This window comes from Colletotrichum navitas, assembly GCF_030913465.1.
Source record: "Colletotrichum navitas strain CBS 125086 chromosome Unknown LY79scaffold_81, whole genome shotgun sequence".
Taxonomy (NCBI): Eukaryota; Fungi; Ascomycota; class Sordariomycetes; order Glomerellales; family Glomerellaceae; genus Colletotrichum; species Colletotrichum navitas.
The window spans coordinates 1,031-24,868 of NW_026850627.1; the positions used below are offsets into that span (position 1 = coordinate 1,031).

The 23,838-nt window shown below is 57.5% G+C and overlaps 6 protein-coding genes across 6 annotated transcripts; 2 read left to right on the plus strand and 4 right to left on the minus strand.

Annotated features, from left to right (window-relative positions):
* Positions 1–945: 945 nt before the first annotated feature.
* On the plus strand, positions 946–1,881 carry LY79DRAFT_673179 (quinone oxidoreductase; the record flags this gene model as incomplete). The annotated part of the gene is made up of 1 exon (XM_060564136.1): positions 946–1,881. The coding sequence occupies one exon, from the start codon at positions 946–948 to the stop codon at positions 1,879–1,881; it is 936 nt and encodes a 311-aa protein (XP_060409591.1).
* Positions 1,882–1,966: 85 nt separating this feature from the next.
* Positions 1,967–3,540, minus strand: LY79DRAFT_673180 (fungal cellulose binding domain-containing protein; the record flags this gene model as incomplete). Its single annotated transcript, XM_060564137.1, has 5 exons — positions 1,967–1,977; positions 2,206–2,535; positions 2,619–3,085; positions 3,146–3,323; positions 3,384–3,540. The coding sequence occupies 5 exons, from the start codon at positions 3,538–3,540 to the stop codon at positions 1,967–1,969; spliced, it is 1,143 nt and encodes a 380-aa protein (XP_060409592.1).
* Positions 3,541–4,737: 1,197 nt separating this feature from the next.
* Positions 4,738–12,270, minus strand: LY79DRAFT_673181 (beta-ketoacyl synthase domain-containing protein; the record flags this gene model as incomplete). Its single annotated transcript, XM_060564138.1, has 2 exons — positions 4,738–4,787; positions 4,863–12,270. The coding sequence occupies 2 exons, from the start codon at positions 12,268–12,270 to the stop codon at positions 4,738–4,740; spliced, it is 7,458 nt and encodes a 2,485-aa protein (XP_060409593.1).
* A 1,041-nt stretch (positions 12,271–13,311) lies between these two features.
* On the minus strand, positions 13,312–14,794 carry LY79DRAFT_673182 (uncharacterized protein; the record flags this gene model as incomplete). Its single annotated transcript, XM_060564139.1, has 2 exons — positions 13,312–14,480; positions 14,548–14,794. 2 exons carry the CDS (start codon positions 14,792–14,794, stop codon positions 13,312–13,314), a joined length of 1,416 nt encoding a protein of 471 aa, XP_060409594.1.
* Positions 14,795–15,658: 864 nt separating this feature from the next.
* Positions 15,659–16,293, plus strand: LY79DRAFT_583216 (uncharacterized protein; the record flags this gene model as incomplete). The annotated part of the gene is made up of 2 exons (XM_060560310.1): positions 15,659–15,773; positions 15,956–16,293. The coding sequence occupies 2 exons, from the start codon at positions 15,659–15,661 to the stop codon at positions 16,291–16,293; spliced, it is 453 nt and encodes a 150-aa protein (XP_060409595.1).
* Positions 16,294–21,042: 4,749 nt separating this feature from the next.
* On the minus strand, positions 21,043–22,720 carry LY79DRAFT_391085 (globin). The gene has a single exon (XM_060552939.1). The coding sequence runs from the start codon at positions 22,561–22,563 to the stop codon at positions 21,289–21,291; it is 1,275 nt and encodes a 424-aa protein (XP_060409596.1). The 5' UTR covers positions 22,564–22,720; the 3' UTR covers positions 21,043–21,288.
* Between the last annotated feature and the right edge of the window lie 1,118 nt (positions 22,721–23,838).

Sequence of the window (23,838 nt, forward strand, 5' to 3'; positions counted from 1 at the left end):
TTCATAAAACGACCGAAAGGCCGAAGTTCTTTTAATCGATTTAGAATACTACGGCGCAAAGACTAATGCGAACGTTGGGTACTGTGTCAGAGTGCTGTCTTCTGACGGCTTGGTCTACTGCTCGAGTAGGTACTTTGCATATCCCTTCGCCTTCGCGGAGAGCTCTTTGCATTGGACGAACATGCTATTCTGGTGTCGCGCTGCTAGTGGTAGCACCAACTCAAGACAAAATGCGAGAGAAGAGCTCGGCCGTCGTCCTTCTACCACATTCGATTGAGACATAAGTGCGAGAGGCTAAAGAAAGCCTTGTCGGACTTTTTGAGTCAACAGTATCTGTTGCCGCCGAAAACACCCCCAGGCTGCTTCAGAGGCCTAGCCTGGATTGAATGCTTCAGGAACGGAGATTTCGTGGAACCCCGAAACGCCGTCGGACACGCCATTTTCGATGCCGATACCCGAAGACGCGTGTTTTCTTACCTTGAAACCTATGTGCCATAGGGATTGCCCATTGGTTCACTTTCTACCCTTGTCACCTACACCGCATCTCGTTTCGCGGGCCCTTCAGCCCTACGAAAGCTTGTCAAGATGGGGAGGGTTGGTATTGGCCACTCTCATGAGACGAACCTGTTTTTACTCGGATGCTCCAAGCCCAACCATGACAAATCAAGGCGAGCGCGCGCGCGGTAACATCTAAGGCGCGCGCGGTAACAATGAGACTGCCTGCGGGCTCAGCGCCACGCATCAAACCAGGCATGGACGGCGGCTCTTACTCATCACTCGCGTATTGGCTTACGGTTACTCAAAGTGGACTATATAAGTGCAGCCGAGTCCCAGGAACCAGTGAAGCTTTGCGATCATCTCATTCTCAAGCTAATAAACAAACGAAAGGTCTCACTCCCATCTCCAGTCCCTCTCAGCCCCTCACGGAAGCAGCTTTACTCAAAAATGTATGCGGCCTTGGTCAACTCCTGGGGTTCTCCCCCAACCTACACAACCACCGACGACCTTCCTCCCCCTTCTCCCACCCAAATCCGTTTGCGCGTCCTCGCAGCCGGCGTCCACCGCCTCGTCTTGTCCCGCGCTGCGGGCACGCATTACACCTCCACAACCCTGCCTCACCTTCCCGGCGCCGACGGCGTGGGCGAGGATCCAGCCACGGGCCAGCGCTACTACTTCACGGCGCTCATGACCGGCTCCTTTGCAGAGTTCGTCAACGTCGAGCGCGGCCTCGTTGCACCGCTGCCGGAGACCGCCGACCCCGTCGCGGTCGCGGCGTTCACGAACCCCGCCATGAGCAGCTGGATGGCGTTCGCCGCGCGGGCGGGCGCCCAGCAGCCCGGTTTCTCGGTCGCCATTCTGGGCGTCACGAGTGCGAGTGGACGAGTCGCGGTGGATGTCGCCCGCGCAAAGGGCGCGGGACGCATAGTGGGGATCGCGAGGAACGCCGCAGCGATGGCGGAGATGGCACTCGACGAGAGGATCGTCCTCGCGGGCGGCGAAACGGACTGGTCGAAGCTGGGCGAGGTAGACGTCGTGCTGGATTACGTCTACGGGCCCTCTGCCGTCGATCTGCTCAAGGCGTTGCCCAAGTCTGAGAAGGAGGTCCAGTTTGTGCATATCGGCTCCGTGTCCGGCGACGGAGATGTCAGCCTCCCCGGGGCCATCTTGCGAGGAAAGAGAGTTGCGATTCGTGGGGCTGGCCCAGGGAGCTGGACCATGAAAGAGTATGCAAAGGAGCTTCAGGGGATGGTGGGTGTGAGCTCGGGATTGAAGGCGAACGATGTCATCACGTTTGGGTTTAAAGATGTCGAGAAAGGATGGAAGGAAGCTGGAGGGAAGAAGAGGGTGGTTTTTGTCAGTGAAGATCTGTTGAGCTCCTAAGTGAACTAGGCATGCGAGACAGGGTTTCTATGCTTGAGTTGGGCAACATGGGTTTTATCAGCTTAATATTTCACCATGGTCAGTTTCAATTCTCATCTGGATACCACATCAACCAAGCCCAGGGATTGTCATGCTGCTTTGCTTGGCCTATCAGGTGGGCCTTCAAGACGCATCATGAGTTGCACAGTTCATGTCTTGTCTACTGAGACTACTGCCCTGCTTCCGTCTTCCCAGCCAACTAACTACCTTGCAGCAGTATCACACTATCCACCCAAAATATTAGCAATTTAATGCTCCCGTCCCTTCCGGGTTGGAGCAACTCACAAGTAAACCACGGCACACCAACAGTCTGCGCGACAGCCTGCGCGACAAGCTTTTGAATCTGCACACCCGGGTGGTAGTCGTTAAACCACAAGCAGCTGACGCCATCCTCGTTGTAACAGGTAGCGTCCGGTGCGCCGTAAGCTGTAGGATTGTTGATGGCTTTGTCAAAAGCGGGCGCCGTGTCGACGACCCACGACGTGACCCCCGCGTTCTCGGCCTCGAAAGCGGCAAGGTTGCTGATGATGCGCTCGTTGTATTGCTTGATGGCGGCCGACAGTTGAACGCCGGCGGCGGCACCATTGGCGATCATAAGAGGGGTCTTTTGGGTTGCTAAGCACCTGCATCAGCATGGACACATCAAGACGGGTACTAATAGTTGCGTCGCGGGGCGGGGTGTAAGGGGGTTAGCTCACGGGGCACGCTGAGGAGAACGAACTTCCTCACGCCGGCATCATACAAGATCTGCAACTGGTCAAAGTACCTGCCGAGGACCTGCACGAGCAGCGCTTCGCGGTTCGACCCCCACGCTGCGTTCCCGACGTCGTTGACGCCCATCCACACACCCACCAGGGTGTCTTCGGCCGTCCAGGGCGCCCAGACCGGCTTCGACGCCAGGCTCCGCGAGAACTCGGAGACCTGGTTGATGAAGCTAAGCACTGTGGGTGCGTAGGGCGTGATGAGGCTCGCATCAGTGGTAGCACCTCCGTAGGCGAGGTTGTATGAGTATGTCAGCGAGGTGTTGTATTGTGCCAGCAGAAAGCCGACCCAGTTGAGTCCGCCGCTCGTGGTCCATCCGGGGAGGTTCGGGTTGCCGAGCGGGTTTTGGGGGCTGGGCTTTGTGGAGTTGATGTTGAAGCCCGTTTGGGAGTAGGAGTCTCCGCTGTGACTTGTGTTGGCAATGTGCTTGGTGATATTCCACCTCCAGACAAGGTGGACTTACAAGGTGATGAAATACTTCGGCTCAGACGGGCTCGGCGTCTGGGTAGAAGTCGATGTCGGGCGCACCGTCACGGTTACGGTCGCCGTCGTCGTCGTCAAAGCGCGGCTTGTGGTTGAGACCGGCACACTGGTAACTGTGGTCGAGGACGGCCCCGGTGCGGTTCCCGGGAGACATTGAGCTGGGTATACTTAGCGTTATCGATTCTCAAGTCCTGTCATGGGTCCAGGGAGCAACTTACAATACCAAGGGTTCTGAGGAGAACAGTATGATCCGCCAGCGCAATCGGTCGAGCCACTCCATCCGTTGCCACCACATTGTCCCCATACAGGAACCTGCGCATCAGCCATGAAAGCCAAAGAGGCAGTAAGAAGCACGGAGGTCGTGATACGAGCCATTGTTAACGGTAGCTCGGGGACGAAACAAGAGAACTACTCAGGAAACCCGGGCAAGAAGACACGCTATCAAGAGTAAATAAACAGCCTTATAAGCGCTCTCCCAACCCGTAGCCCTCTGTTATATTGCGTGTAGCAACCCATCCGGCGATGCTGCATGGCGGCGAGAGCTCCGTCAGCGAGCCCAGCCCGAAGTGGGAAGCTGCCCGAACGGCCGTCCCCGAAAACCGGCACTAGTTTCCACGACTCGAGGGAATGCCGCTCTGCGGTTGGCGGGAAAAGCAGCATCAATGGCGGCTGAGGAGCCTCCATGCGGGGATGTTCACGCCCGGAATTCCAATCCTAGCGCGGGAAATCGCTGCGAGCACGAAGTGTCAAGTCCTTGGTTCGCTCTCAGTCAACGTTCAAAATACATAATTATAGAGAGAAAGAGGAGAACGCCCAGATCAAGGCGATCGATCGATAGTTCAGCTGGAAGAGTGACACTAAGTGCTGGTACGATGCAGGGACACGGAGGGAGGCGTCCACCACCCCGAAGAGGCAACGGTTTGGCTCTACATCCGTTCCAGCCGCCGGATCAACGGAATCATGAGAACCCGCGGATGCTAGGTCTGGGCTGACCTTTTCGAAGACACTACAGGATCGTTGTACACCAAGGTCCGTTTCTCTTGTTCTCCACGTCGTTGATTGCACCGTTCCGGCAAGTTCGACTGCGAATGCCAATCAGGGGGGGGCAATGACAGCACAAACATTCGGAGGACTATTTCACTTGTGATAAGGGCACCGGTCCGGTCGTTCGCATTAGTTGTGTACAGACCTGCTTTACAAGAACCTATGACTAGGAAAGGAAAAGAAACCATTCATGTAGAGACTGTGATATCAACGTAACCAAAACAACGCCCGCGGAGAGTAATATAGATAACATCCTTATCCCAAAATGACAATAGTTGAGCCGCCAAGAAGAAAATGCAACGCGATCCCGTTTTCCTTGCCAGATTTTCCGTACCATCAGCTCAGAAACATTGGATACTGGCCTATAAGCATGCAGACAATAAAAAAGACGACCGAAATCCCAGATAGTACCGAAATGAATCACCATTTTCCCATCCCAATCCCCTTCGCTTTCCCCCTTTCCATAGAGTCATGTCGGTGCATGACGGCGTTCCGTTTCATTACATTTTGTCTGATACTCAAGGGAATTTATGCCTTGCCCATTTCGCTTACATAGCCCTCAGAGACCTCGTGGCACACTGGTATAGAAAGTCAGCTTCTGGTCAGAAAAGGAGGTTCGTCCGCTGGACGAGGAGAGGGGGAGGGGCACTCACACTTTGCAACGCTCGCACTGCCGAGGATCTTCATCACAGACACGTCCCTTTCCAGGACCTTCCAGAACCAGCCCCTCACCTCCACGGCGACGAGGGAGTCCATTCCCAGCTCGCTGACGCTGTGCTCGCCCCTGACGCTGCCTGCGCCTTGCCCGAGGACGACCTCGAGGTACCGCGCGAAGCCCTCGGTCAGGACCCGCGCGACCTCGTCGACGCCGCCGCCGCCGCCCCCGATGCCTTTGATCTGCTCCCTGAGGCTTTGCTTGTCCTCGCCCTCGCCCCCGTCGGTCTCCTCGGCGTCGGGCGTGGTGAAATGGGAGAAGCGCGGGTCCCTTTGCCAGTGGAGCGGGTCCTCGAGGCTGGCGCTGAACCGGCTCAGCCCCGTCGTGATGTCGTAAACCTGCCCGTCTAGCGGGCGGCCTGCAACGATGGCCTCGAGGAACATGTGGTGGATGTCGCGCTCCGATATGGGCGGATATCCGTCCTTCTCGAGGAAGGCGTAGATGTCGGTGCGCTCGCGGTGCAGCAGACCCAGGCCGTAGATGACGCCGATGTTGAGGACCGACCCGGCGAGGCCGCGGAGGCGACGGTTGGCGGCGAGCCCGTTCATGTACATGTTGGCCGCCGCGTAGTTGGACTGGCCGCCGTGGCCGCCAGGCCCCGCAAAGGACGACGTCATGATGAAGAACTCCATGTCGGGCTCGCAGAAGATCTCGTCAAGGTTGCTGGACCCGACGGTTTTGGGGCGCATGACCCGGTCCCAGGTCTCGACGTCCATCTGGGCGAAGACGCGGTCGTCGAGCACCATGGCCCCGTTTATGACGCCCGCGACGGGGGGCATCTCCTGCGCGAGGCGCTGCTTGAAGGCACGCACGCTCTCGATGCTCGTGACGTCGAGCCGCTCCATGCGCACCTCGCAGCCCTTGGCCGCGAGGTCATCGATCCACTTCGGCTCCATGTTGGGGTTGCGGCTCGCGAGCACCAGGTGGCGCGCTCCGTGCTCGAAGAAGAGGTTGCACAGGCTCTGGCCCATGTCGCGCGTCAGGCCCACGAGGACGTACGTCTTGTACGGGCGGAGCATCTGGGCGCCAAAGAGGGGCTTGACGATGCGCTGCACGCTGCGCTCGGCACGCCAGTCGAGTATCTGGAAAGGCTTGCTGCTGCCGGTGGAGTCGAGCAGCTGCGGGACGGAAACCGTCTCGAAGTCCGGCAGGCTGGGCTGGCCCTCGCCGCTTCTAACGTTGACTATGGCCTTGCCGATGGCATCCTCCCAGAGATCCTCGATGTCCATGGAGTCGCCGAGAGCGACGACGTGCTCGGAGGTGAGGAGGGAGAAGCGGGAGTGGTACTCGCAGTTCTCGGGGAGACAGTCTAGGATTTTGTCGGACATCTCGCTGCCCTCCGGGAGGAAGTCGATAACGGACGCGCCGTGAGCGGGGAAGAGTGCCTTGAGCTCGCGGTTGGTCGCCAAGGGGTGAATGTAGCGCTGGCCGAAACCCTTGCCCTTTCCGGGGTTGGTGGTGCATGCAATGACATCGGCAACCCTTGCCTTGAAGACCTCCCTCATGCACTCCAGGAGCGTAGCGTCGGGCTCGAGTAGAAGAACACTCTGCTCCATCATGTCCTCGGATAGAGAGAGAGCAACGATGTATCTCATGACGAGGCCGAGGAGGAGCTTGGGGTCGATGTTGCTGCTGCTGAGCTGATAGACGCACGAGTTGGGTACCGTGACGTAGGATGAGTTGGACTTGGTCACGGCAAGGCAGAGCTCGCCGGATGTGACCTCCTTGCCGATGCAGATATGGGAAGCGTACTTGAGCCCAAAGTTGATGACCTCGACAGAGCTGTACTTGACTTGAATGACGCTCTGATCAGGAATCGCGATGCCCTCGTCAATGTCCGTCTCCTCGACGATGTTGGCGGTGTAGACGGCCGATCCGTCCCCGGACTGGGAAGAAACGACCTCGACGCACTGTTGCAGGGTGTTGATATCATCGGCCACAAGCCGCCGAGGGCAGTTGACGCGGTCGTTGCCCTCCTTCCAAGAGACGACACGCGGGATCAGTCGGCGGCCGTGCTCCATAAAGATCTCATGCTCGTGAGTCCATAGAACCTCGCCGTCCTTGGCGGCGGTGCGGAGAGGCTTCATGCTGAGGCGGAGGAAGGACTCGGTGACGAATCCGCTCGATTCCCGGCGAGAGTCGAGGTCGAGCATCTGCAGCTTCAAGCTGGGGATCTCGGCGAGGATGGAGCGAGCGAAGCCGAACGTGGCCGCATGTTCCGGGTTCCCGGCGCGGGAGTTCATGGTGACCCAGAGGATCACCTTCTCGGGCGCCATCATGGCACGGAAGAGATCGAGGCGCTCAGGGGTCATGTTGGTCATCATCGGCTCATCCAGATCCGCCAGGAAGATGACGGAGCTGATCTCGTTGAACACGGCCGGCTGGAGAGAGTCCAGGTCGGCAATGATGTCGATGCTGTTGCACAGAGGCGACAGCTTCTCGTGCACCTCCGCAGACAGCTCCGCCGTGTTCTCCGCCGCCCCGATGATGACGGTATGCCCCGATACTTTCGGGACGGAGCCGGACAGCGGGCTCAGGGCCGCCAGCTTGAGGTCCGACTCTGCCTGCCTGACGACGAGGGAGAAGTCCGGGGCGAAGAACTGCTCGGCGTTCTTGGAAGTGCGGACGAACCCGCACTCATCCAGGACATCGGGCCACTCGGGAGGGGTGAGAGGCTCTTCAAACTGCTTCCTGACCCCGAATGCGCGGCGGAGCCTGTCGCGAAGAGGGCTCATTGACTCGTGGATCAGGATGAGAAAACCGCCGGGTTTCATGAGGCTCTGCACCCGCTTGAGCTTGTCGCGCTGCTCGGCGCCCTTGATCACGGAGGTCGTCAGGACGACCAAGTCGAAAGGCTGGAGAGACGAGTCCCCGTCCGTGTCGAGGATGCCAGTGTGCTCGGTATCGATCTTCTTTTTGGTCGCGCCGGACGCGATCCTGCCAAGCAAGTCCTTCTCGGTCTCGGTGCCGACGGTGTACGAGACGAACGAGCCCTTGAAGCCGTCGACCACGTGCTGGGTAAGGGCGGTTTCGGGGTCCGTGAGTCCGAGAACACGCATGCGAGGGTACCGGTGGGCAAGCTGGGACACCACACGGCTGACGTGTGATCTGAACCGGTGCAACTGCTTGGCCTCCTGGATGATGGTGGAAAGCATTGCGGGGAGGACATCAGGGATGTTCTCACCCAGCAAACGGATAAAGCTCAGGGCATGCTGGAAAGGCGACTGGCGAATGTAGGCGTCGAGGGACTCGGGCGTGTCTTGGGGCCAAGGGCTGGTGCTCGCCTCACTTGAACCGGGGACGGTCCTAGTTGGAGACGACGGCGTCATAGGAGGGGTAAAGAAGGTGGGAGACGCCGAGAGGTCTTTGATGGAATCATCGTGGACGTAGAAACACGCGACTCTCTCGCATGCCTCGAGAAGGATACGCTCGTTAGCAACGTCTTCCTGGCTGAGGTCCGCGGTGACAATCTCGTGCTCCGGGTCGAGGTCCATGACAGTGGTCAGGTAGAGCTCCTTGTCTTCCTCGGGCTTGGAGTTGGCGAACGAGGCCACCATGAGGCCCTCGACCTGTATTTCCATCTCGCCGTTGGGGTTGTAGATGCTCATGTCGCCGACAACCTTGGTGGTCGCTGTCTTGGTGCGGGGGATCTCCTGGGTGACGACCGAGTCCACGACCAGAGACGCGCCGTCGCCGGGGTTGCCATCGCAGATGGCGAGGTTGAAACGGATCTTCTCGATACTCCTGGGTAGGAACGACGTCCAAAGAGACTTGTCGCCCGGCGAGGCCACGGCCGCGAACACGGAGTGGAAGCAGGTATCCAAAGTCGCGGGGCTGACGCCGAGGCCGGTGGTGTCGGACTCGTGGAACTTCTTGAGGGTGGCGGAGCAGAAGTTGTATCTGCGGTCGATGCTCTCCAGAGCGCGGAAGGGGCCGGTGTAGTCCAGGCCGATACCCGACATCATCTCATAAAAGGCGGCGGTGTCGGCTGGCAGGGTCTCCGCCATGGCAGGGTCGCGCGTGGGAAGGGCATCCGCGGAGGGCTCGCCGAGGTAGATGCGCAGGTTGCCGGTAAAGTTCTTCTGCATGGGCGTGACGCCGTCAGCGTAGCATGAGGTGATAGTAAAGGCGCCCTCGATGATCTTGCCGGCCAAGCGTCCCTTGGTCGAGGGGGGCTGGATGCTCAGGGAGACCATCATCTCGACGCCGTACGTGTTTGCCTCGAGGGAGATGCCGCTCATGAACTCCAGGTCCGTAAGCTCAACGACCGAAGCCTGACGTCCGTTCAAAACGGCTTTGGCGGCGTCCAGAGCGAGCACGCAGTAGGCGGAGGCGGGGAGCAGTGCCTGGCCCTGGAACTTGTGGTGCTGGATCCAAGGCACAGTCTCGAGCTTCAGGATGTTGCGCCACCTGAGCTCAAACTCTGTATCGTCACGGGTGCGCACACCGAGGAGCTCGTGCGGGCCCTGCTCGCGGTACTGGTACTGGTGCGCAATGCGCGACTCGCGGAAGTACATTTGACTATGATCCCACGGATAGGATGGCAACTCGATTCTCGATGACAGGAGGTTGGGCTGCGTGGAGTTAAGTGCGAGGGGCCTCCAGTCAATGGCGTTGGTACCAAAGTAGTTCCAGGTAAACCCAAGAAACTCGGCAAAGGCATGCCTGTCGTCCTTCTTGCGGTCAAGCAGACCGGAGTACGACAAAGCGCCACCGGTGGCGGCCTTGACAGTCTGCTGTACGGGACCCTTTAGGGCGGGATGGGGACCGACTTCTACTGCGCTGTCAAAGGGGCCCTGGGAGGCGAGGGCAAGACCAACAGCCTCGTGGAAAGAGACAGCCTTGACCATGTTGTCTCTCCAGTAGCTGCCCTTGAGTTCCTTGATGCTCGGCTCAGTGCCGTCGGCGTAGACACTAGAGACCCAGACCGTCGAGTTCCGTTGTCTAGGCTCAATACCACAGCCAGCCAAGTCCGCCATGTACTGGGCAGCTGGCTTCTCCATGTGGGCGGAGTGATAAGCAGTGTCGACTACCAGGAGGCGGGCGAACTTCTTCTCCGCAGCCAGCTCGGCTTGGAGTGCCTTCACCGCATCCGCGTCTCCCGACAGGGTGACACTAGAGGGGGCATTGCTGGCAGCTACCCAGACACGGCCCTTGATGTCATCTCGCGCACAGAGGGCCGATGCTTCGGCGCGGGTCATGCCCACGGCCATCATCATGCCCTTCTCGCCGTTCTTCCCGCTGGCGAGGTGGGCGGACAAGCCCCTGTAGTAAGAGATGAGCATGGCATCACGCGCGCTGAGCACGCCCGCGGCGTACGCCGCCGCAATCTCGCCGGAGGAGTGGCCGACGACAGCATGGAACGAGACCCCAAGGCTGGAAAGGAGATCGACGAGGGCAATCTGGACCGCGGTGCATAGAGGCTGTGATAGAGCGGCGATGTTGATGCGAGTGGCGTCCTCCTGGCGGACGAGCTCGTCAACAAGCGACCACGCAGGAGGTTTGGGGCATCTCTTGAGAACCTCGTCGAGGCTCTCGACCGTCTTGCGGTACACAATGCTTGAATGGAAGAGCTTCCGGCCCATCCCCGACCACTGAGCTCCCTGGCCTGTGAAGATGCCAAGGATCTTGACCTTGCCGCCGTCCAGCTTGGCGCGGACGCCGAGCTCCGGGTTCGACGACGACCCAGCTTTGGAGAGAAGGCCTTCAAGGCCGGCGATGAGCCCGTCTCGGGAGTCGGCGCTGACGGCGGTGCGGTATGTCAGCGCCGAGCGATGCGCGTAGCAGTTCCAGGCGATTTCATCAGCCGACTTGTCAGTCGACAACACAAAGTCGCGGAGGGACCGGACCACTGAGACGAGAGACTTCTGCGACTTGGCCGAGAGTACCAGGGGAAGCCCGACACTGGGCGCGTCGGGATTATATGCCGGTGCGGCCGAGACGATCGGGATCTCCAAGCCTGGTGCAAAGTGCTTCGCGACTTCATCGTGGATGCTCGGCTCGTACCGTTCGATGATGGCGTGCGAGTTGGTGCCACCGAACCCGAACGAGTTGACACTGCCGCGAAGGGGCTGGCCAGCCGGGGCCTGGGGCCATGGGACGACATCGACAGGGATGCGGAGATGGCCGTAGAACGGCCGCACGCTAGGGTTGAGCGTCTCCAGGTGCAGGTTGGGCGGGATCGAGTTGTTGATCATGGAATGGACTACCTTCAACAACCCAGCCAAGCCCGCGGCACCTTCCGTGTGGCCGATGACGGTCTTGATGGATCCCACGACAAGCTTTTGATCTTCGCTCTCGGCAACGGTCGATGCCCTGTCGCCGAAGAAGGCCGTGGAGATGGCCTGCGCCTCTCTGGGGTCCCCCGCCTGGGTGCCGGTTCCATGCGCCTCAAAGTATTGGCATCGATCTGCCGGGGAGTGAGGGTCCAGACCGGACCGGCGATACGTGTCCCTGATCAGCTCCGCCTGCGCGATGGGGCTGGGCATGGTGATGCCCTGCGTGCGCCCGTCCGAGTTGACGCCCGTCTCTCTGATGATGCTGATGACTGAGTCGCCGTCCTTCAGTGCCTGTGACAGGGGCTTGACAAAGAGCGCCGCGAAGCCCTCGCCGCGGGCATACCCGTCAGCGCTGACATCCCACATCCTAGACTTTCCGGTAGGGCTGAGCATGTGCAGACTGGCTTCGCTGATGAACTGTTCGGGTGTGATCATCATGTTTGCGCCGGCCACGCAGGCCATCTCGCATTCGCCGGATCGAAGACTCAGCACCGCCTGGTGCAGAGCTACCAGACTCGATGAGCATGCTGTGTCTACGGTCATGGAGGGGCCGCGAAAGTTGAAAAAGTAGGATATTCTGTTGGAGAGAATCGCTCTCGAGTTGCCCGTGGCAAAGTATTGGTTAGAGGTGATGTCGTCACGTTGGCATAACGTATCGTAGTCTGCAGTCATAAGGCCGGCAAACACGGCGACCTTGCGCCCGGCGTACCTCTCGAGGTTGTATCCAGCTGATTCCAGAGCTTCGTAGACTACCTCGAGGATAATGCGTTGTTGAGGATCGATGGCCTCGGCTTCCTTTGGGGTGATGCTGAAAAACCCAGCATCCCACACGCGGTGGTCCTGCTCAAGAAAGTAGCCTTTGGTGGCATTTGTTGCCCCATGGTATTCGCCGTCGGGATGGTAGAAACCTTGGGCGTTAAACCGGTTCTTCGGGACTTCTTGTGTAAGGTCTCTGGGGTTGGTGAGGAGTTCCCAGAGCTTTGATGGAGAGTTGACCTGCCCAGCGAACCGACACCCCGTGCCGACAATGGCAATGGGCTCGGACTGGGGTCTCTTGTAGGCAGACATTGCTGTCTAAGGTGTTTCTAAAGTAATTATGAATTATTGGGATGGAGACGAAAAAACGAGGTAAATAATGTTACAAATTCGGGTGTAAGTCCACTACGTTGGCAGGAAAGGTCCAATGGTTGTATGGGGGTAGTCCAAGAATGATAAGAATAGGGAAGAATGGGAAGAGCTGTAATGATCAGAGAAGACAACAACATTCCAGACAGGGCGATTACAAGGGATATATAGACAAACATCTGCGCAGCGGCAGCGGTAGTGATATCAGCATCGCGATGCGCTCGCTCTCCCTGCCAGACAACGTCGATACATGACGACGCATCGGCCCCACCCCTGTCGGAAAAATAAAATAAAAAAGAGCAAGGGAGAAAGCCCAGCTGGTCTGCATGGACCATGTTTCCCACGGCCCTGGGGTGAGCCGATGGCCAAGGGGAGAGGCGTGTGGAAGCGTTCGATCGACGTTCGGCGGTGGTCATGATGGATATGGAGAAAAAGGGGTGGGTTCGGACTTCCGTTGCCGAAAAATGTCTTAAGACGGTCATCGGGGTTCGGCGTTGGTCAGCCGCCAGCAAACGCGGCGCCCGACTATTTAGCTCGCCGTCACAAGCTCAAATCGGGAGGGTGGCGTGGACCGACTGCCGGGAGGCTTGACAAGTTGCGCCTCTTCTTCAACGATGGACGACGTGCGATCTGTCTCGGCGCTAGGAGCAACCGAAGGCAGTGAACGGACAACGACGAAAACGGAGCTGGGCAACCAGAATACGGACGAGCGACCCGTTCCGCAACCCTCGCACGAGGGCAATTGGGCACCGTTCACATTTACCGCGTGGAGAACATGGGGGTACTTGCACATGAACGACGTTTCCTTTGTCTCGCGCGGGATGGTTTGAGGCTGCTCCGGCCCCTCTTGTCTAAACTCAACTCCATCCGACTCCAGAGCACCATTACATGACTCCTCCATCCGCTCGCTTGCCGCCAAGTATTTGAAGCGGGATCTCCAAGAACAACTCACGCCATGCAACAGGGATACGCCCTAATTCGTCCTCATCCGTCAAGAAAAGACTCCATCGCCTTGCGTAGCTCCTTTAGCTCCTTGCCTAGACTTTCTTCTTGCCTCTTCAGGGCCTGAAATGAGACATCGACTACACCAGAGAACATGGAGGTGGCGTCAGATGCCCTGCCTACTGAAGAACTATCCGATCGCAGAGCCGGGTCTAGTGATGTGGTCGCTCGCCGCATCTGTAGAAGAAACTCCTCGGCCAGCTGGATTGTAAGAGACATCTGCAGCGACGGCGTCGAATCAACTGCGAACGAGCCCACTGTGACGCCAGGGAGCTTCCAGGACTGAAACAGCTTGCCCGACTCTAGCTGCGCTAGCTCCGAGTGGATATAGCTAAAGACCTTCTGGTACATGTCCAGAAGCCGAACATATGTCGAGAGAACGAAGAGACAGGTCGCCGGATCCGACAAGGAGTTGAGTCGTCTAGCGAGCTGGGAGCTTCCGTCATCGCTTGCGGGAGATCCCACCTCTGCCGGCGGAGACATCTCTGCAAGAATGTCCGCAAAGTGACGCGAGAGTTTGAACATCTCGTCGATGGGGAAAGGCGCCGTCGTGGAGCTTCCGTCATCGGGTGTGGACGCCATGCTGGATCGGCCGTGCTCCTCGGAAGAATCCATTTGAGCGGGTAGATCCGACGAAAGCTCAAAGAGTCGGGAGTTGACTTCCGTGATTCGAGGCATCCACTCCTCCGTCGATGAACCGTGGCCGCCAGCGTACGGCTGCAGCATGATCTGCCTCGCTCTTTGCCCGATACGCCTTTTCGATGTTCTCTGTGGCGCCGGTTCCTGTAGCTCGCTGGATGTTGACAGGTGCCCGTAGGGTGAAGGGCTTCCGAGATAGGCACGGCCGGCGAAGCCTGTTTCCGGAGCCATAGGTGATGCGAATGCGGAGTCCGATGTTGTAGAGTGAACGGGGCTCCAGGAGTGGACGATGGTGTCTCCATGATCCGGTATCAAGGCGTCCATGCTGCCGCCGAAGGCTTGTTGTACCGGTTGCTGCTGGTTCGGACCGGATTGATAGAGACCGGCAGAGTGGCCGCCAAAACCGAAGTCGAAGTCTACTATGTCTAGCATAGCATCGGACGAAACGGTGCCATCATCTCGGAACCCTGTGTTACTGCAGACAGAAGCAACATTTTGTGCCTTGACGATTGCTACCCGAGAGAGATAACGTCAGTGAGGGGGGTGGACTTGTGGACAGGTTGAAGACACTCGACTCACACAGATCAGTGTGGGCGACTGGACGGCCGCCCTCTTTCCGTTGGCGTTTGGGCGACGGGACACGCTTTCGTGAGTGGTCTCGAGTCGAGCCTTGCTGGTTTTGCTTGCGATAGCGCAAAGAAGGACTCGAGGTGCACTCTTCCTTGAGTCTGATACACCGCTCGCATGCTTCATCGCCGACGCGTTTACAGCTGAGCTTCTGCCTGTGGCACCTGTCGCAAGCTTTCCGAATCGGACCGTCAGACATTGTCACTGCCATGGTTCGGCGTTTGCAAAACAAGAATAATCTACGAGGGAATTCCAAAGTCGGGGGGTGAGGGGAGGCGTGTAGTCAAATAGGCCTGAATCCATACGGCAGGGAAGTGGGCTAGATCCCTGAACAAAAAGACAAGTTTGCCCAAATGCTTTTCCCTCGGCAGGGGAGCAAAGTACCATCCACGAGATGTGGACGTGTAGAAAGGTACCGGCATCGACTAAACCCAGGATGGTCCATTCCTCGCCGCAACCATAAGCCAAGTGGGAAAAAGCACCCGGATAGCCGAGTCACTGCCATTGGACCAACGCCGGCTAGCCTTGAGCGAGAAGGTAAAACTGGCTATTGTGGGCGAGGACGCTGGGCCTTGCGCATCAGACCTGGACGAGATGGCATCTGAACTAACCTGCCCCAGAAGGATAGAATTGGGCCGGGGTCTGGAAATGGGACTGGGAAGTGGGTGTCGAGTGTGTGTTCACCAGCGACGCTTGCTTGCCTGGCAACCAACCAATGGGTATCCTCCCCGGTGACCCAGTAAGATGGTACGGCCTGAGTGACATGTGTGATCCAAGTCCATTACGAGGGGTTGAGAACGATGTCTAGGAGAAGAAAACCCCGCTAGCTCGAGAATAGAAGCACAGCGGCCAAGTCTCTCTGAAGAGCTGCGCTGCGCTGCACTAGACAGCCTGGGGTCGGTTGCAAGGGGTCGATCGATCCGCCAGGGTCCCTGTCCATGGAGAATGTGAAACATGAAAAACGAAGCATCGGGAGAGTTAGACCGAGGTGAGATGGGGACAGACAAAGAAAACATCTTAAGAGAGAGGAAACATAAAAGACTCTGGCTTACCATGGCAGGCCATGTCCACTAGGCTTGGCGCCTGTCTGACCCCCCTACCCACCACCGTCGAAGCTTTCCCCCACCACCGCACGGCATGGAATGTTTGCCAGATAGGAACCCCAGAACAAGCAGGGAGTAAGTACTAGCTGAAGGGGCAGCCATCTCGTCGATGACTGAGTGCCAAGGAATGGCTAGGGACAAGTGGGTGTGACCCTGGCTCGCCGATAGGTGTGCCAGGTGGTCATCCCATCCAACATCCTTCAGGAAACGGCGGCAACCACATGTTACATGACCGGATCCTTGGTGTGAGCCCTTAGGACCAAGCCTCAAGCTCGAGATGGACGACTCGTCTCGCGGCAAGATCTTTGGCAGGTCAGATGATGGACTGCGTGGCCCCGGTATCTCAGCTTTCGGCATCGGCCATCGAGCCATCGTACGGCCTCAAAGGCAAGCCCTTCGGGATGTGTATGAACCGCCTAGGCCGTTGGCTTGTCGACGGCTTCGTCTAGTGCACCGAGTCGCCGTGAAGCTCACTCCGAGACCCATTGAGGCTTCCGGCTTGGAAGAAGGACGGCCCGGAATTCAGACGAATCCCGAGGACGGCTTCAGAACTGAAGGGTTTGCATTGTCGCCCAGAAGCGTTGAGGCCAAGTAGATACTACTCAGCCAAGAGCTACGGTAAGCTCAGAACTCGACTGCTTAAATCAAGGCCAAAGATAGTTCTGGCGAGGTTTGATGAGATATGAGGCATTGTCCAAATGCGTGTCAAGATGACGGTTTTTGCTGACGGTGCTTGCTTAAATGTTTGTCAATCTGTTTGTGGCAAATATTTGTTGGTAATATCAGCTGGGCCCGACAGGTTGGTTCGTGCCAGGATCCCCCGCAACGCATGTTGGGCGCAATTTGGTATTGCGAGATGATATGCAGCGCTCAGGGCACGAATAAACTGCGCTATGTCCCCAGACAAGACCGCCATCGACGGAACGGGAGTCTTGCTGTCCCAGCACCATGGGTGTGTTGCCTACCCTCTCGCCCTCACATTCTTGAAGTCGTCGGGTGTGGTACGAAGCAGCCCGTATCCGAAATCGACGAATCAGAGCCAAAGTGGTGGCATCTGCATCGGACAGAAAGCGATACGGCGCACGATTGGGAGTCGAGGTGGGACATCGTCATGGGCTAGGAGGCAGCCTTGCAATCAATCAATGGCCGTTGAAGAAGGCCCTTTATGGGCCCGGACAAGTTAGATCGATAAAGGATACGGCCGAGAAGTTGGCAGGAAGACGCCGTCTCTTTCTTTTGCGGGAAACCCAACTAAGCGCAGTAGTAGCCGGGCAGTTGGCGGGCGCGGTAGAGCGTCAAGCGGACGACGATGTCGACGATGAGGAGCGCGAGAGGTTTGGTCGAAACGCCATCACCAGCGGGGAACGTGCGTTCCCTTGGAGGTGCGTGCCGAATTGGGAAGAATGCAGCCCTAGCGCGGCTTGTCGGAGAGCTTCCAAGGTGTGGAAGGCCGCATGCTAGCTAGCCAGGATCTTCGACGCCATGCCTCCAGGCGAACCCTTGCAGGCAGGTTTGCGGCGCCCGCCAAACCGATTTCGAATCCGGACATGGAGATGGACAACGACGTGGTGGCGCAGATAGCTCGACGAAAGCTGGTGTTCCGGCCCAGCTGGCTGCCCCTGTTTGGTCTTGCAAACCCATTTCAACTTGATCGCCGGCGGATAGGAGAAAGAAAGGCTGTCCGATGGTATAGAAAGCTCGTTTGAGATTCCCCAAACTAGGGACAAATTGCAAAGCATAGCCGAAGGGGGTAGCAAAAATCAAGGGAGGGGGAAACAGGTACCAGAATCTAGTCTTGTTGCCCAAACATGAAGAAGTGGGTGCGGCGGCGTGGCCTAGAGCCCAGCTCGTGGCAGCCCCCCTTGATGGCTACTCGGGAGGGCCGTCGACAATGGCAGCCAGAGTTACCCGCGCCGAGCCGTAGAAGTCGACCGAGACGAGAAGACTTGGCGTCACGTCACCCCCAGATGACGTTGAGACTGGGCAATGGACCGTCCAGAGTATGGCGCCTTGGACCGGGCCGTTTTCCCGACCATTGTTTGGTATTTCTCTTCGATCTGAAAGATAATCTTTGTTTAGGATGTTATTGAGGGCGATTTCTCAGGCAACAGCGGCCGAAATCCAGTTGCTTAGGGTTTGAACGAAGGGGCGGCACCGCCAGCACGCAGCGAGCGCGCTTCGTTAGGGTCGGTGTCAGTTGCACAAATGCGGGCCGTCCCACGGAATGGGTGATCGGATCATTCCATTGTCCGTGCTGACGAACCGAGACTCACCAAGGCATGTTTGACGGGTCACCTATCCTGCGAAAGACGACGGCTCGATTATTCAGTTCCGTGCCCACAGAGGCGTTGAAGTTGGAACCCTAGACCAATGAGCTGCGACATTTGTCGAGCCATATGGGCGGTGAGTGGCCAATAGTGGCTACGGATAAGTCCAAAATGGGCTTCAGAGGCGTGACTGGGCTGCCAATGACCGAGCGACAGCAAGTGGGCTGAAGGTTCGGTCTTGTTCTCCATGGGCAGCGAGTCTCCCGTTTCGCCGTCAGGTTCGGCGAAGCTCGCGAGAGTCGGCGAAGAGCAGAATACCGGCGCATTTAGACCGAAAAACTGCAGTCATTGGTTTGTTCATTTAGATTTGCTAGAGAATGTGAGGGCTAGGCTGGAGATCGAACGGGGGGGTACAGGCAACGGGGCGTGTGGGTGGCATTGAAATCCAGTCCCCACCCCCGTCTAGGTCAATGTTTGAATGCCTCGTGACAAGGATTTGTAAGGCGATGGCTCGTGATGCATGGATAGACTTCGAGTACCGGCATTCCAGAATCGCCCGGTATAAATAAAATGCATATAATTTGGGCTCCTCGAAAAGGCAACGAGCGTTAGCAGGTGGTGAGTGGGGAGCAGAGCAGCGGAATGTAACCGACCCTTCCAGAAGTCCACCCCTCGCGTGCATTCCACGGCGCTTCATGAGTGTATTTCGCCCCCTGGGATGACGATGATGGATGCGGCCAAAGTATGCTCGGCGCCGTAGGCGTGCGTGTGTGAGAGATCAGATGATTCGGCAAGTGTCCGGGATGTCCTATGAACCCCAGGGTCTGATCCGGAGATCCATCGAGCAGGGTGGCGTGGGTCGATATGAAAAGTCAATTGTGACAGTCGGTAGCTATGGCGTGTGAGTCAATCGGTGGCATGAGAGGGGGTAATTGATGGAACTGATGGTAGGTCGGGACGCGCGGAATGGAGCCGCGGGAAAGAAGGCAAGAAGAGGAGCCAAAGAAGAAAGGGGATTGAGAAAGGAAAGAAACCGATGGTGTCAAATGGACGGGGAAAACAACCCCAGTCGACGCCGTGGCCTCGGGCCCCTCTGACCTGAGGCGAGGAAAGGAAAGATAAATCAGTTCGAGGGGTGTGGAGGGTCAAGAGACGCATTGCTTCCATTTTGCCTCCCCATTGACGTGCATTCCTGAGCATCGGAAGCACATATTTGTGGTATGTTCGTGGGAGATGAAGATGATGGGAGATGACGAGAGGGAGGGGGAAACGGCACAGCATCCGTACAGGGGCGTGGACACAGAAACAACGGGCGGGGCAGAACCGCATCCCCCGACAAAGGTACGTACCCTTTTTCGGATGACGGATCCGCGGACGGCAGGAGGGGGGCCGGAGGCCGGGGCCGGGGGATCGATCCTTCCTTTTTAGTAGTTACCCAGGAAGGTACTTACCCATATCTGCCTACCTACGGAGTACTTACCTACCTATCTACCCACCTTCCCACTTATGTATTTCTTCTTGCTTGGGGCAAATCATTTCGCACTTGCTTCTCTTGCCCCTCCCCGTTGTGCCTGCCCCTCCCGGGTTGCAACAACAACTCCTTCCTGCCCCTGGATCAGCAAGACCCCTCAGTGCCTTCTCCGGCTGTCCGGATCTCACTTTCCGTTCCCGAGCACATACCATACCGGTAGTATCGTACCTGCCTACCTAGGTGGGTAGGTAGGTAGGTAGGTAGGTACCTAGGTACTCTTGTCTTTACTCTTGCCTCCACTCTCGACGGCCGGGCTCGGGCTCCCGTTCTTCCGCGGGCACGTGGCCTCGTCCAATTGCGCCGATGGTGAACCCTGGGTCGATCCAGTCCACGGTCGTTCCGATCCTCGCACCGTTGGATGCGACTCTGTCTGCTTCCTCCGACCTCACGTCCATCTCGTCGAGACGACTGCGGTATGCGAACTCTTCCCGCCTTTCAACGTCATAGTTCAACAATGTCGACTCTACCCCAACAGTGCTAACCCGAGTCCAACCTGACCATTCCTTGCTTTGGCATGGCTTCGCTTCGTCGACCAGCAGGAGAGTAGCCTTTCTCCCACTGCCTTCGAAGCCTTGTTTCTCCGCCCTTACGTTGAGCGTCGGCTCTTTGTCATATTTCGCATTGGGACCTGGTTCCGGTACGGCCAGAGCCCGATTGACGAGGGATCGAATTGCATTCACAATTGTCCGACAGTACACCCATGTCGATCTTGATGCATCATCGCGTCAGCTTCATCGCAGTTTCGTCGGATCGCCGGGTCCCCAGCCCCCATGTCCGCATTCTTGGCGACGCTCTCCCTGCTTCGTCCGTTGCCCGCTCTGCCGGAAGCTAGCCGTGCTCGCGCAAGCTCCCGCTCGGGGAACAAGGCAGCCCCGGCGCCGTGTATTGACACAGTTGGCCCCGAGGATCGTCGTCGTGATGCATAATCTGGATGCCCAGCCAAGTTTCTCGACACCTTTCGGTGCTGCGAAAAAAGAAAAGTCTACAAAGAACGAGACCTTTCGCTTGTGTCGCGCTAGGTTTATCGCCAGCTCGATCCCTCGCCGTCCTTCCTCCCTGCACCGCATACCTGTGCCTCCTATGGCCATGGCATGAGATGACAGTTCAACGGCGTATGCCTTACTTGACTTGTTATAGTTGTTCGTGCACACAAGCTCCTTGGCAACAACAGGCACCTGCTTCTCAACAACCGCTTGCTCTTCCTCAACCTAACGGGTACAGATCAACATCATTCGTCGAGCCCCGTCAACTTATCCACTCGAAACGAATTCCAAATTCTATTCTGCTTCTGGAAGCCTAGTTGCATTGTTTGAGGGCAGAAGGTGCAGAGAATTTCACGGTAGAAAAGTCCTTCGCAGAACCTGTCCTCCCGAAACGACCCAGCTGAGAAAAAGAAACGCTCAGCCCCCACGACCGAGGGAAGGCAAGGTCGCTAGAGAGACAGAGAGAGAGGGAGAGAGAAAGGAAAAGAAAAAAAAGAAAGAAAAAAGGAAAGAAAAGAAACGATTCCAACCTTTCACTTATTCACCTAAACGAAAGTTTTTGAAAAAAATTTCCCCCTCGGATAAAACAAACGGAGAATTTCTGAGAGGTATCTTTCTATCTGTTCGAATCAAGCGAGACACGCGGTCAACTAAAAAGAAGAAAAGACCAAGAGAAACACGAGAAAAAAAAACCCCCCCCGATTTCCAGACTGCCACCCCGCTGTGTCATCTTTTTCGCAAGATCCCTACCATTGATTCTTTTCTGACCATACTGTCGTCCGATCCAACCTTCGAATCTCGGTCGCTCATCACTGCTCGACGTCACCAGTCGCGAACAGCTCCAGTTTCACTCTCCCCCTCTCAATACCCATGCCCTCGAGCACCAGTCTCACCTTGAGCATCCAATCTCTGGGCCCACAGACATAATACTCGGTTCTATTGTCGGCAAGGCCGAGGTCCTCCTGAGGCAGTCTCGTCAGGTCGAGGTGCTGCTCGAAGTCGTATTCCTGTCCTTTCTGGTCGCCTGGCTTGACCTCGTTCAGAAAGATGTGCGCACTGACATTTTCCCGCTCGCGGGTGAGGTTTCGGATGTGCTTGGCAAAAACCAGACTGCCGCTGTTACGCGCCGCGTGTACCCACTTAACCGGCCGGTTTGGCGTCTTGGACTCGGGGCCCAGTACCGTGTTGAGGATGGACATGAGCGGGGTTGCGCCGACGCCTGCCGAGAGCAGCACCAGCGGGACATCCGCCTTGTCAGCCTGTGCCGTGTCGAGGAAGAAATCACCCTGCGGGTGAGACACCTCGACCTCGTCGCCGGCCTGGTAGCTGTCGTGCAGCAGGTTGGAGACTAGACTGGGCACCAGACCCTTGTTAGTGTCGTCCTGTGGCGCGTTGACGACTGTCGCCTCGCGCTTGACGCTGATACGGTAGTAATCGCCCCTGGAGACGGCATCGCTGAGACTATATTGCCTCGGCTGGGTAATGCCGCCCAGCTGTGGCACGGGAACTCGGACGGAGATGTACTGGCCGGGCAAGTACTTTGGCAGAGGCAGTTTACCGTCCGAGGGAGCGAGGTAGAAGCTGGTAACGGAATCGGATTCGTTGATGCGACGGATGATGCTGAACTTGCGCCAGTCGGTCCAGGGATCGGCCTCGCGGTACATTTCACTCTCGCGACCGACAAAGACCTGAGCGAGCTGGGCGTAGGCCGCGGTCCAAGCCTCGGCGATCTCGGGAGTGAGGGCGTCGCCTAGGACTTCACCAATGGCCTTGATGAGGTGGGTACCGACGATGTCGTACTGCTCGGGGCGGACGTACAGAGAGGCATGCTTGTGGGCGATGCGCTCCACGGCGGCCTTGAGCTTGGGCAGGTCGTCGATGTAGGTGGCGTAGGCGAGGACAGACTGGGCAAGTGCCCGGGGCTGCTCGCCCGAGGCCTGGTTGCGGAGGCTGAAGATGTTCTTCAACTCTGGGTGAGTGTCGATCATGTCTTTGTAGAAGAGCGCCGTGATGGTCTCGCCGTGCACCTTGAGCACGGGTGCCGTCGACTTGACGATGTTGATCTGGTCTTGGGTGAGGCCCATTCTGGCGTCTGACGCGGAGAACAATCAGCCGATGCGCTGAGCAGGACGAGCCGGTTGCGGCAGGAGGCGGGATGTCTTGAGGGAGAAGTACAACATGCACTGAAGGTGAGAGTCGCAAAGGTGTCTGTTAAGATGACGACGTTGACGATATGCTGCAGCAAATTTGCGCGGGCAGTCGGGAGTCTGAAGTCTTCTTATGGTCTGTGTGTACGCATGAAGGGTCGGGAAGAGTGTCTGATATCTTTGTCTGGATACTGAGTTCTTTCGTGTCGTTTCAGAAAGCATGGGAGGGCCTCCCAGCCAGGTTTTTATCTTACACAAAGCTGCTGCCCGCGACGGGTTGCACCGTCTCTTCATGGGACGACGTGGGCCATTTCGACAAATATCCGTCACCTCGATGGTCTCTCCGCGGCGATTCCCTCACTCGCTCAGCGGCGCGAGAGGCCACTGGATCGTCTCTCTCTCTCTCTGGCCTCCACAAAAAAAAGCCATGATCCTCTTGCTGATGGCCTGACCTGATATCGGGGATGCCCACACCCGCTCGTTGTATAGATGTTGCATCTCCGCGGGGTGGGGGGAGGCGGCACCGCGTGCACACGGCGGGGATGTCCAACGGCCGGGGGGTCACCCCATTCCGTCTTTGACGACTCGGCCGCCTTGGGTGAGAGTGACTTGCTGGCCTGCAAGACAGTTGCGTCACTCTGGAGGCGGCAACTCCAACTTCTCCACCGGCAAATGAAGTGCCGTTTGTTGACATTACTACTATACAGAGACTGCGGTCGGCCTACAATACTGACACAAAAAGACATCAGATGCTAGAGCGTCGATACTTCACATGCCAACGATTCCAACGTGCTCCGTGCTCTGAGCACCGGCAGATGCGACGCGAGCTGCAATATGGTTTGACACCTCGCGTTCGCGCGGTCTGAGGGTTTATGCCTCACTCGAGGCTAAACCCAACGAATGCAGAGAGAGAGAGAGAGAGAGAGAGAGAGCGCATCAGTGGTTCCCGACAGCGCGCTAAAAAGCCGGCTATCAAAGCCGAGTCCATCCCGACACGGTCGGAGAAGTTGGGACCGCAGACGAGGTGTCAGACAGTAGACGTATTGACTGTAGTATACATAGCACAATGGTTGTGAGCCGACCACGAGATTCCCCTTTTGGCGTTGACGTCCGAGGACAAGAATGCAATACTTGGATGAGGCACTTCTGTCTGGGCTGTTTGTCTGAGCCGTCAGTATCGCACCCGCCGGACGGACGAGCGAGCCAAGGGAT